At 31.3% G+C, this 12,478-nt stretch overlaps 9 protein-coding genes across 9 annotated transcripts; 4 read left to right on the top strand and 5 right to left on the bottom strand.

Annotated features, from left to right (window-relative positions):
* Positions 1–19: 19 nt before the first annotated feature.
* FG386_000051 (Mpp10 family of U3 processosome protein) lies at positions 20–1,657 on the bottom strand (the record flags this gene model as incomplete). Its single annotated transcript, XM_067340439.1, has 1 exon — positions 20–1,657. One exon carries the CDS (start codon positions 1,655–1,657, stop codon positions 20–22), a length of 1,638 nt encoding a protein of 545 aa, XP_067196312.1.
* Positions 1,658–1,744: 87 nt separating this feature from the next.
* On the top strand, positions 1,745–3,760 carry FG386_000050 (uncharacterized protein; the record flags this gene model as incomplete). Its single annotated transcript, XM_067340438.1, has 1 exon — positions 1,745–3,760. One exon carries the CDS (start codon positions 1,745–1,747, stop codon positions 3,758–3,760), a length of 2,016 nt encoding a protein of 671 aa, XP_067196311.1.
* Positions 3,761–3,928: 168 nt separating this feature from the next.
* FG386_000049 (uncharacterized protein) lies at positions 3,929–4,153 on the bottom strand (the record flags this gene model as incomplete). The annotated part of the gene is made up of 1 exon (XM_067340436.1): positions 3,929–4,153. One exon carries the CDS (start codon positions 4,151–4,153, stop codon positions 3,929–3,931), a length of 225 nt encoding a protein of 74 aa, XP_067196310.1.
* A 161-nt stretch (positions 4,154–4,314) lies between these two features.
* Positions 4,315–6,171, top strand: FG386_000048 (uncharacterized protein; the record flags this gene model as incomplete). The annotated part of the gene is made up of 1 exon (XM_067340435.1): positions 4,315–6,171. The coding sequence occupies one exon, from the start codon at positions 4,315–4,317 to the stop codon at positions 6,169–6,171; it is 1,857 nt and encodes a 618-aa protein (XP_067196309.1).
* A 10-nt stretch (positions 6,172–6,181) lies between these two features.
* Positions 6,182–6,778, bottom strand: FG386_000045 (uncharacterized protein; the record flags this gene model as incomplete). Its single annotated transcript, XM_067340432.1, has 1 exon — positions 6,182–6,778. One exon carries the CDS (start codon positions 6,776–6,778, stop codon positions 6,182–6,184), a length of 597 nt encoding a protein of 198 aa, XP_067196306.1.
* Positions 6,779–6,857: 79 nt separating this feature from the next.
* Positions 6,858–8,282, bottom strand: FG386_000034 (uncharacterized protein; the record flags this gene model as incomplete). The annotated part of the gene is made up of 1 exon (XM_067340420.1): positions 6,858–8,282. One exon carries the CDS (start codon positions 8,280–8,282, stop codon positions 6,858–6,860), a length of 1,425 nt encoding a protein of 474 aa, XP_067196295.1.
* Positions 8,283–8,657: 375 nt separating this feature from the next.
* On the top strand, positions 8,658–10,199 carry FG386_000023 (uncharacterized protein; the record flags this gene model as incomplete). Its single annotated transcript, XM_067340408.1, has 1 exon — positions 8,658–10,199. The coding sequence occupies one exon, from the start codon at positions 8,658–8,660 to the stop codon at positions 10,197–10,199; it is 1,542 nt and encodes a 513-aa protein (XP_067196284.1).
* Positions 10,200–10,367: 168 nt separating this feature from the next.
* FG386_000012 (PP2C-like phosphatase) lies at positions 10,368–11,882 on the bottom strand (the record flags this gene model as incomplete). Its single annotated transcript, XM_067340396.1, has 1 exon — positions 10,368–11,882. One exon carries the CDS (start codon positions 11,880–11,882, stop codon positions 10,368–10,370), a length of 1,515 nt encoding a protein of 504 aa, XP_067196273.1.
* A 151-nt stretch (positions 11,883–12,033) lies between these two features.
* FG386_000001 (uncharacterized protein) lies at positions 12,034–12,184 on the top strand (the record flags this gene model as incomplete). The annotated part of the gene is made up of 1 exon (XM_067340393.1): positions 12,034–12,184. A coding segment is annotated over one exon (151 nt), but the record flags the coding sequence as incomplete, so codon positions are not given.
* Positions 12,185–12,478: the final 294 nt, after the last annotated feature.

The following is a 12,478-nucleotide window of genomic DNA, read 5'->3' as shown; positions in this document are numbered from 1 at the left end:
TTTATTGAATGAAAACACCCTAATTTCCTAATTCGAGATGATGTGATTTTATTCTTTTATTCGGTAGGTCTACATAATTCTCACCTAATAATCGTTTATTTCTTTTATTTTTTGATAAACCAACATTATTATTGTATATTGATTCTTTTCTATTTCGAGTATTTCCTTTTTTTTCTTTATTTAATTTCAATTTGTTTCTTTCTCTGTGAGCTCTTTTCTCAAAACGTGTAAATTCTAAGTCAGAAACGAATTTACCTTGTTTTTTTAGTTCTTGAGGTGCCACTCTTGAATTGTCTGAAATGATCACCGGAATTGTATCCTCAACCTTAAGAGTTGGTATTTCAGGTTTTTCCAGATTAAAAACAGTTGGTAAACCTGAAGCGAAATATTGGTTAGATAAACCATCCAATTTATTTATAATCAATGAAAACTGCTCAGCCAACATATTTTTCTCTTTAGTGATATTTTCGTTAAATTTATTTCCATTTATTTGTTCCTCATATTTTTTTGAGTATATTTCAGATAAACTCAATTTGGACTTTTCAACTTGAATATCCGGAGTATTCTGTTCAGTTTCAATAGTGATTGATTCAGTATTTGAAATTTCATCAAAAAGATTATCAATTATCCTCTGTTTTACAATGCCTTCAATATAAACATTGATATCAGTTTTGTCTTTGGCTAGACAATTTTCGTTTGTATTCTCCAAAGTATCACCTTTATAAATTTCATGGTTGTTTAGACTTGAATAGTGCGGAATTTCAAGATGTAAATCCAATAAACTATTTTTAGATCTATTTGAAGTTGAAGATTCACCTAAATTATACCATTCTTTTTCTCTTATTATATTTTCTTCCAATTCGTCAATTACCCGATTAATTTGTTCCTGTTCATTTTTAAGTTTAGATTTAGGATTTTTATCAAATTTAACTGCCTCGTTTGTTTCTTCGGACAATTCTAAAAGGTTGAGTGGGATTTTTTCGCCAGATAAGTACTGCTCAAATAAAGCTTCCTCATCTGAACGATTCTTGTTATAAGTTTCAGAGCTAGAATATTTTTGTAAATCTAGATCAAAATTATGAATAATATTGTTTGTTTTTCTACTTATTTCACCATTTTCTTGAGAAAAAAAATCACTATATTTAATATTTTTTCCACTTATTTCAGAATCTAAGTCACTTAAATCAGAAATTAATGAGTCTGTATTTAGATTCGAGATTTCTACGTCATTATTTACAAATTTTGTCATGTCTTCGTAATCAAATAAATCAATATCTTCATTTTCACCACATCGACTTTTTAACATGGACTTATTTTTCTTAGTCTTAATTATTTCTTTCCGATATTTATTAGCAAAATTAACAAAAATATCATTTTTGGTTCCTTTATTAACTTTATTATGGAATTTAAGTATTCTTGAATAAAGTTTTTTTAATTCTGGCTTCATTAACAACTCTAAGGAATTCCAAAGAGAAACTTGATTATGGTCACATTTTGATAACAAATTATGCGTAGTCAACGCTTCATTTACATCAGGAAAGATTGAGCTAAAAATAGAAATAAATCTGTACTTTATTCTATTAACCTCATTAACATCTCTATTTAAATTATCAATGTTGTCAGACAAATTTTTTATAAAAACTTCAATGTCATCCATTTATGATAGTAATAAAAAAAATACTTAGGAGGTAAATAATCCGAGAGCGTGGAGGAAAAAAAGCGCTCGAATTTTCTTAAGTTGAGGATGACAAAAAGGTCGAAGAAATCAGAAACAAAATTGAAAAAGTCAGATGAAAAGAAGAACAAACAACTTTTAAAGTCAAGAAAAAAGTACCTAAAGAATATTAATATTGATGGAATTGAAGATATTGTCAAGACTATTGAAAAGCTAGACTTTAATACACCATTAAGAAATGAAGGTGATAAAATTCAATGTATTGTAATTAATTCAGAAAGACCGAGTCCAAGAATTTCTTCATCCTACAATATTCATCCTATTAGTGGAGAATTAATCATATTTGGTGGGGAGTTTTATGATGGTCGGGAAGCGAGGTGCTTCCATGATCTCTATAAATGGAACCTTGAAAAGAATGAGTGGAAAAAGGTTGTGATTGAAAACAAAGTTTCGAAAGATGGCTATTTTGGTGGGCCTAAACCTAGATGTTCCCATCAAGGTGTTATTTTTGGTGAATATTTATTTATTCATGGTGGCGAATTTTCTACAGAGCAACAATTTTACCACTTTAAAGACATGTGGAGGTTAAATCTAAAAAACTACATTTGGGAAGAAGTAAAGTTTACTGGGGTCTCCCCTTCTCCAAGAAGTGGGCACAGAATGGTTGTATGGCGTCACTTCTTCATTGTTTTTGGTGGTTTTCATGATACAGTAAAGGAAACTCAATACTTCAATGATATTCATATATTTAATACAAAAACCTTGAATTGGGATAAGATAGACTCATCAAAATACGAATCACTTCCATCTCCACGAAGTGGAGTACAAATGTCACTTTGCCCTAACACAGATAAAATTTTTATTTGTGGTGGATATTCAAAAATAAAAGATAATTCTAAAAATTCAATAGGTAAAGTTCACACTGATTGCTGGTTTTTAGATATGAAACCATATTTGAATGATTACAAAAATCCAGTTTGGGAAAGAGTAAATAGGAAAGGAAGCCCACCTTCACCTAGATCGGGTTTTTCAATGACTAGTTTTAAAAACCAATGCATAATTTTTGGTGGAGTTTTTGATCAAGAAGATAATATTGGTTTAAACTTGAATTCTGTATTTTACAACGACTTATTTACGTTTGATTTTAATAGTAAGAGATGGCACAACATAAATATCTCAAATGGGAGTACTGAAAATAAAACTGCTAGTTCTATCTCTATTGTTGAATTGAAAGATAAACATGGAACAAGTAAAAATGATGCAGATGATAAACCAGAGTTCATTGATAATGAAACTTGCGATATTAAAAAATCATTAGTTTCAGAAAAAACCTATTTTAATTTGGTTGATGAAAAGATCACAAACACTTTTGAAAACTTTGCCGATTTTAAATTATCAAATTCACAAATTAATCAAACAAGAGCAGGCGATGTCATTGAATTAAACTATTGTAATAATGTAAAAAATATTTGCGAAATATGTCCATTTCCGATTCCTAGGATTAATTGTGGAATGTTTACAAAAGGGAACTATGTATATATTTTCGGTGGTCTCTTTGAATCAGGAAAGAAAATATTAACATTAGATGACTGTTGGTGTTTTAATATTTTAAGAAAAGATGGATGGAAATGTATTCTACCACTCAGCATAAATTCAGATAACTTTTGCATTACAGAATCAGAATCGGAGTCAGAATCAGACTTTAATTCTGATCAAGAAACCAATTTTTCTTCTGATGAGAGAAGTGAATATTCAGACGAAACAATTGATGATTTTGTAGATACTGAAAATCAACGCAAAAAGTGTCAACCGTTTTCAAGAAAAGAAATGGAGGAATTAGTAAGGAAACACGAATTAAATGATTTGAATAAAACGCCCTTAATCAATGAATCTCTAGGTAACTTCTTCACACGTACAAAGGATTTCTGGATAAAACTATTTAGATCTACGCTTTCTTATAAAACCCTCACTGAAAAGGAAATTTCAAGAAATGCATTTTTTATGGCAAATGAAAGGTTTAAAACCATAAGACCGTTTCTTGAGTTACTGAGAAAGGAGGAACTTAAGCAACAATTAAATGAATAAAGACATATTTAAAAAATTGTTCAACCACGAAATATATGTTTATATATGGAAAAATTATTCAGATACTGGTTAAGTTGAAGTAGGTCTTCAACCCAACATGTGTTTTTTGTATCATTACTATCGTCTTCATCCGATTCAGGTAACTCTAAAAGAGTGATTATTAGTCATTTAATTAAACGACCTATTCAACTTACGAAGCGAACAGTCAGGTAGACTATATCCAAACAGGCAATTACAGATAATATTATTGTTTATACCCGAATCTCCGATGTTTTCTATTGTGCACTCTGATCCATTTTTGCAATAGTCTAACACAAGAGTGCTTGTTGTTAAGTCACCACATTGTTTGCTCTCAGTTAATACTAGAAATGTAGCTGACATAATCAACAACATTTTATTGAGTTTCATTTTACATGTTCCTGCTTTTTCTTTTTTTAATAACCGCCATTTTTGGATCTCGATAATCTTCTAGAATAAACTTAGAATAGAAATTAGTCTTATTTTTTAATTTATGTAGTTTTATTTGTAATATGAACTTGTATCTTTAACTTGATATGATTAATTGGGGAATCAGTGAATGTACGCTCGATGAAATTATTCAGATATTAAATATACTATCGAAACTTTCAAGATCACAACTTTATTCGTATTCTTGGTATTGCTACAATCAAATATTCAGGACGGTAGACCTACTAATTTTTTCTTTAGAGGGGTGTTTTTTAAATGAAAATACAAATTCCATAATCAATCCCGATTTTCCCTCTCAAGTTGGAAGGACACAGATAAAGGAGGAACTTGAGGAATTTAAAATACTGTCAGAAAAAGTTCAGCATATTCGTTTTCAAGATGAGCGTCAGTCTCAGTGGGATAAAAACCAAATTTCAAAGCACCTTCATTGGCTGGGAGATTTAAGTGATAAAGAAAAAGACAATTTTAAATTGACACAAAGATTTTCAAATGGATTATCTTGGTCTGGAAGATTGCTAAGCAGAATGGAAAGATCAGTAATGGTTGTTCCTGATGTAAATCAGTGTATTGGTCATGCTTTTGCGTTTGCTTTTTTGCAAAAAGTAGTAGTTGAACCCACTATTTTATATGAATTAAAGCTTAATGACGTTATTGATAAAACAACTAATGTAGACAATGAGGAGACCGAGTTTGGTAAAAAAGTAGGCTACAAGTCTCAAAATATTAATGGGACACAGGATAAAAATAGAAAGGTTAATTCACTAAAGGCTATTAGAAGGATGTTACCTAATTTGGGTTTTTATATTATTAGATTAGCAAGACTACAGAGAATGGGCACTATTTGGTGTAATTCTGTGCTTTCAATATCAGTTGGTAATACCAGAAAATTTTTGAACGGATTACTACCTGTCTCGATGAATTTACTAAAAAAACTTAATAATAAACTTCTTATGTATTCCGAACTCGTCGAATTCAGAGATGGATCAGTAATTAATTTATCAGAATATGGTAATTACGTTAAAAAACAAAGCAAGGCTGCAAACTTTGCAAATAGGATATTTGGGAATCTATATGAATATCTCAATACATCATGGAGGATCATCGTGATTACATCTATTCTAGTTCCATATTCAAAAAAGGAGCTAGTAGACATTGTAGAACACAAATATGGTGCAACGTTGGAAGCACTAAGAAAGGACACTTTAAACAAAAGGAGTGATATCCATGACTTCGAGTGGCCATTAGCTTTTAATCAAGATATAAACAACTTCCTTAAAAAAAACCCTTCAGTACTCACGTCACTCTTTGATACTTTAGATGAATATTGGAATACTTGCGCAAGTTTACATCCTATTTTACACAAAATATGTTTAACTACTAACAAGCTACGCGATATATTGTCACTGTTAGAACTTCCAAGTATTTCTCCAGTAAATTGGGAGAGATTCAAATTAAATACAGATCGTCTTGAACAGTCTATGAATAAATCTACGTTCCAATCTGCAACTACTTTTGTTGCGGAAGGAGTATTTGGGAACCCAAAAAAGTATGTAGGAGAAGTTGAATGGGACTATACAAATTATCAGCAGTTAAAGTTATGTGGTATCGACGCTTCTTCATCGAGCATAATATCCAATCACATTAGTTTAGTTGACCAAAGCAACTTTGAAGGCACAGAATATATAAATAGTGATAAATCCTGCAATTTGTACAATTCAAACAATGTACCTTTATGTGGTGTGTGCGCATTTCCTGTTTCAACAGAATCCACAGTAAGAACACAATGTAGAAACCTAACTGAATTTAAGTATGTACCAAAATCAACATTAGTTAGAGGAAGATGGTATCACAAATCCTGTCTTGAACTCATAAACTCTGAATCTGAACGTGAAAATCATTCACTTTTTGTCCTTCCCAAAGTAAAAATACCACAGGTCATATAGAAATTTAAATTTAAAAAAGATGGGTTTCATTGTTGCTGGTTCGAAAATAATATAGTATCTTCTCTCCATAATCAAATAATTTGTCATCAATTTTAGATAATAATGCCTGAACTGCAGACAGTCCATAAACAGAAATATCGTAAATTCGAATTGATTCAGGAAAATTATATATTGAAAACATTGCTTTAATTAGTAGAAACATTAAAATTATTATTACAGATATCTTTAATATTGGAACAAGAAAAATATTTAGTAGTAGTTGAATTATAAAAATTGATATAAGTATCCTTTCTGTAACAGCAAGCATTCCTGCAGAAGTCATCATAAAACTTCTAGCTCCACGAGATTGCTCAAATGAAATATAAAGGGACCTTCCAAAATCCTCTAAGTCAAGCTTGTTCCTTACAAATTTGTTAACGAAAATAGATCGCATATTTTGGTGATTTGGTGGACACTCAGGGATATCTCTGATAAGCTCTGAATTGAAATGGTTATCATTGTCTATAGAAATCCCGTTCTCAATATAACATCCTAATAACATTGATTGAAAATATATGTCTATTGCGATCAATAAACTTAGCAAAACCCAACGAGAGCTAATTATCATCTTTATTTATTCAAAGTGAAATTTACTTAGCGCTTGAAATATGGTTATATCCATATAGCCCCTCAAGGAGAATCAACAATTAAAACCTGAAGTGTCTATAGCCACTCTTAATGTCGTAGTGGTTGGTCCCTATAAAGTTTGACACAAGTAAATTCTTTAAATTTTTTGTATCTTGCTTGTTTCTCCTCTTTATTTCTCTCATTTCTCTTTTTGCTTGTTTAACTGCATTTTTTCTCTCTTTCTTTTCATCAGGTGTCTCATTTTTATTTCTATTTGTCAAAAAGGGACATAGGTGTTCAGAATGATTGTTAATCAAGTCATATTTGTCGTATATTTCCTCCTTTAAAATTGTTTGCCCCATTGTCTTGCTAATGGGTGCAAGATTGGGGTAAATTTGTGTGATCTCAACTCTTTTTGGTTTATTGTTGTTTTGATGAATTGATTGAGATGGTATTTGAGTAATATTTACAATTTCATCATCAAAGGTTTCTATATCTGATTTATCAGATGGGCTTTCGAAACTTATTTGATCTATTATTGACATTATTTTTTCTATCTGGGGCTTTTCCAGAGGAAGATTAATATCAAGTACTTTTTCTTGTTTATTTTTTTTAACGTGCTGGCATTTTGCTTGTCTGATGTATTCATCAAGTATCTTTTCGTATTCATTATATGAATATTTTTTATTGTCTATCGAATCTTTCACTGTAATTTTATTTTTGATCTCATTTTTATTCAAGCAGATGTTGGGTTCATCATATTCCTCCAAAGTTTCAGCAAATGCATCATCTGAATCTCCAAACAACAAATCAGAGTTCTGTATTTTTCCATAATTTTTATTCACCATTAACTTCTCGTTTACAGATGATTTTTCTCCTTCTTTTGATAAATGTAAGTAGTTTTCACCCCATAACAAACCATAAAGATTAATGTTTTTGTCAACATCATCTATATTATCAAAGCCTGTAGCATCTAATATGAAGTCATCGTTTAATTCTTCAAAGTCTTCAACCTCATCAAAGCAATCAAATATTTCATTTAATTCATTTATCGTCTGTGAGTCATCTAAAGAGGTATTATGATTATCAAGTATTGAAGTAGAAGAGAAAATTAAAGATTCACGACTCTCTGTATTGTTGTTTTTATTGTTTAAATTCCTAATAAATTTATCACCGTTTATTTTACATAAATGTTTTTCATAATCGTATCCATCATCAGGGAAATAATCATCCCTCTGGGACAAGTCAGCTATTGATTCCGGGGAAAAACATGTATTATTATCACTACTGGAAGCAAAAGTAGTATCATTCTCTTCAATCAATAGATTTTGTTCGTATTCGTCTGGAAAAATAACATCACCTACCAAATTTTCAATCTTTTGCCTTTCTTCATCTGTATAATTACTATTAGAAGCTAACACCCATTTGTGAATTGAATTTTTGCTTTCTGCAGATGATATTAATTTCAGTTTTACGATGTTCTTCTTTTCAGTTTGTTTTCCCATTTGCAGGTCAAATATTCATGACAGGAAATGTCAAAAATACCGGCGCCACCAAAGCCAATATTTTTTGAAATATGTTAAGCATATAGGTGAGAAAGAAATCATTACAACAGTGGATATTTTATTAGCACTTTCAGAGAAAAAATATCATAGAACAAAAAAGAGGGATAAATGATATTAATGTATTAATATATAGAAAGTCCAATTTAAATATTAGAGTATTTAAAAAATGTTATGTTTTGTATATTAATTAAATATTTGAAGTTACATGAACTAATATTTATGGCGCGCATAATTTTATGTGGATTTAACTTTTCTGAATAATCTAGGTAACGAAGTCCTTCCTTTTTTATCATGTGAAAAGGAAACAACGGGAAAATGGACACAAGACATGAAGAGTACACTGAATACAAGAAATTAAGACAAAGCGTTAAGCAATTACAAGATGAATTGCAGAAACGCATATCTATCGAGGCCGAGTTGGAAAACGAAGTAAAAAGATTACACGAGGAAACAATCCCCCTCTCAGCTGCAAGAGCCTTAACACATGTGGCACTTTGCAAGGGTAGGGCTCTTGAGATACTCTCAGGTATAACTAATTCAAATTCTGTAAATACATCAAATTTAAAATGGGCTTTCAGAAGCTTATACAGATTTGCATTTGGGGACATAGCATATGCAAAGAAGATAGGTGGAGACAGGTCTGCTCAATATCATTATAATGAGACACAACTACGTCTGTTCAGACAGGAGCAATTGTTATTATTAGCTGAAAATGAGAGATTGTCCTCACAAGTAAAGAATTTACAACTTGAACTTGCAAAAAATTACAAGGCAACCAAATTGGAAAAAATAGTGAGTGGCAACGCTACAAAGAGAAAGGGTCAGGTACAAACAAAAACTGGGGATAATGTGAATTTGACAGGTAATAACGTAATTGATAGTGGGTCAAACAGTGAATTCGAATCTGAGTCCGATACTGAATCAGAATCAGGTAGTTGCATAGCTTTAAATGTAGAGCTTGTAACAAGACATTTGTGGAGTTTGATATACAGTATTTACTCTGCATTCCAGAGAAGGAAATTCCTAGCATTCATCACTTGGAAGTTAGTGACCTGTAGATTACCACATCAAATTGCGGATGGAGGCCCTAACTCGAGTACATTCCAAAGTGATCAAGGTATACATGAAAATTCAGGTTCAATGAATATAAGTCGTTTCTTCGAACTTCTTCAGAGAAGGTACCGCACAATGCTCATTGCCAGAGGATTTTGGAGAATTTGGAGCTCATGCTATTCTCCTCTATTTAAACGTAAAGCTAACTGTGGTGTAATTCGGGGTCCAGGAATGTCCACATTTAGACAGGTAGGTAATGGAAGTTTTATGATAAACGATTCTAAGAAGCTTTTGGGTGGGATGGATGATATAGCTTATATAACAATCCAGGGGTCTGGAACAATCGGTAACTCATCAATGGCATTTGCTACCCAGCCTCATTACCTCTCGAATTTACCAAGCTTTTCAAAAATAACTTATGCACCCAGAAATACTTATCTTGAAGTGAAGAATATACCACCCTTCCCTAAACCTCGAGAAGGTGTTAAGTCAAATCAATATTCAAATAATGAATATAACAAAAATATTCCACCGTACTTTAGACCATTTGATGGCAAAAACTCATTTTCAATAAGAGGTGTGGATACTATAGAAAATGAGATTACAAGGTATTCTTCAAATTTAGATGACATTCACTCCGCAAAAACCAAGCTCAGCTCTCTATTGAAAACACAAAATATAAATCAAAATAGAGAGCTTTCTCAGGAAATAAGAGATAATCAATTTCAGGTAGGACCTTTGGATAGTATATCCACCAAACTGAAATATCTTGACATCTTAACGGAGGCATTAGACGAATCCTGATTTCGAATTAAAATAACTTTAGAATTTATTTGTTTGATAGCGATTTTGTCTATTTTGTTTTAATTAGATTAAACACACAGATGAAAATACCATGTTAATCTAAAAATCAGAATGACAAGCATTAATAAAAAAGAAACAGCTCTGTTTAGTTGATTCAATTAGATGTTATCATGTCAGTAAATTTTTGAGGTTTGAAAAGTTATAGACCCTTCTTGGGACTTGATTTTGTTGGATAGAATTTTTCTGATAATCAAGTTGTTTATTACAATTTGTTTTTGCTGGATTGTTAGTTTGATTTGCGTCACAAGTAGTAGAGTTCGGAGAAGTCAGTATAAGTACAACAACAGAAAGATTGTCCAATGATTGCCTCTGAAGTGCAATATTAACCAACTTCTCTGCGGCAATATTTGGATTGTTGAACTCAATCAGCGATCTTCTTACAATACTGACTGCTTCTTGATTTGTAACAGATTCAAATATTCCATCACAAGCAATAATTAAAAATTCATCTTCTCGTGTAATAGTATGAAAATATATTTCTGGAATTGAACTTAAGCCGGTTAATTTTGCCCCGTTACTCCTATCCCAATTTCCGAATGCTCTCGATACGGAAAGATTACCGGAAAGATAACCCTCATCATCAAAAGTTCCACCTTCCTCTTTAACTCTTTCACGTTCCTCTAAGTTACTCTTTAATCTGTGGTCTTTCGTGAGTAGCTGTGCTCTCCCACCCCTACAAATAATTGCGCGACTATCTCCAAGGTTACCAATACATAGTGTAGAAAAAATGATACAACAAACAATTGCAGTAGAACCGCTAGAAAAATTTTTAATTAGGCAATTTTCATATCTGGAGTCAAGATCCTCATTTATTTTGTCTGTTTCTCTAAGCAGAGAGTCACTTTCATTGATAGACACAGAATAAGTTGACTTCAAGTACTCTTGTTTTAATTGTTTTTCTGTAATATCAAAAGCATCAAGCAATGCATTAGCTGTATTTAGTACGTAATCATTTGCTCTTCCATTTTCAAATGATGCCGAAAAGTTTAAATGTAAATGACTTTTCAAAAATTCGACAGAAAATTCACCATTGTGCCCATCGTAAATAGCAATAAATGTGATTCTTTGCTTAGAACAATTAATAGAATTAGGATCACTATTTAAAACATCTAGAGAAACAAATGTTCTATCTTCCATGTAACTTCTTGTTCCTTGAGACTCAAAGCAACCATAATTTAAATCTATTGAGAGTGGGTCACGTTCTTCAGATTGCAATTTATTTCCTGCAGTCATCCTTGGAGGAGCATCACCATTTTTATTCACACCATAGACAACATAAAGATAAATAAACTTGTAATTTTGCTTTAATAGCTCCACATACTCGGAATTACCTGTTTTAAATGTATTTCTATTCCAATCAACAGACCAACCTATTTTTATTATTTTTCCAATTTTATCGACCAAAAGTGGTATTTTAAAAATATTTCTAGTTGACAAATGCTTCAAAATTCTTTTTTTGTTAATGAAATAGTGATTTACAAATTCAAGATAGTGACCTTTTTCAAGAATTATATGCTCGCAAACATTTGACTCTAAAAAAAACCTTGTGTTTTCACCTTTTAAAAAAGATGAAATAGCTTCTTCAAATCTAATGCATTCTTTCAAATTCACAAAATAAGGCATTTCGGGTATTGTGATAAGGCATAAAATTTATTCTTTCAATATATGTGACAGTGGGTTTCTACGAACGTGTTGATATAATATTGATTCATTTGAACCCGCGGAAATAAACAAAAAAAACCATTTCTATCAGGACAAAGATAAATGTTATATAATGTCTTCGAAGACGGTAATAGGATTAAACAAGTTTAATAACAAGGAAATAAAGGTGAAATTGTGTGGTGGAAGGGAGGTTTCTGGAGTTCTACGTGGGTTTGACGGTATAACGAACCTGGTTTTAGACGAAACTGTTGAGTATATTCCAGGTATGTCAAGGTAATCATCCTCTTTAAAGTCTGAATTAAATAGGATAATTTATGTATAATTCGTTAATTATTCTTAGAATATTCAAACACAAGCAGTGGAAAGAAGAGATATTTGGGATTAATTGTAATTAGAGGTGCAACTGTAAGTTTACAACTGAACCCAAGAAGAAAATAAACTTTTTTAGGTCCTCATGATATGTCCTAAAGATGGAAATGAAATAATAAACAACCCTTTTTATGAGGATTAAATAATTTTTCTTTTAGTTCTAGTTTTAATTTCTGACATTTAATTTA

Source organism: Cryptosporidium ryanae (assembly GCF_009792415.1).
Source record: "Cryptosporidium ryanae isolate 45019 chromosome Unknown contig_1, whole genome shotgun sequence".
NCBI classification, from domain to species: Eukaryota; Apicomplexa; class Conoidasida; order Eucoccidiorida; family Cryptosporidiidae; genus Cryptosporidium; species Cryptosporidium ryanae.
Note: the sequence above shows the minus strand (reverse complement) of the source record. Positions and strands in the feature narration are given on the sequence as shown.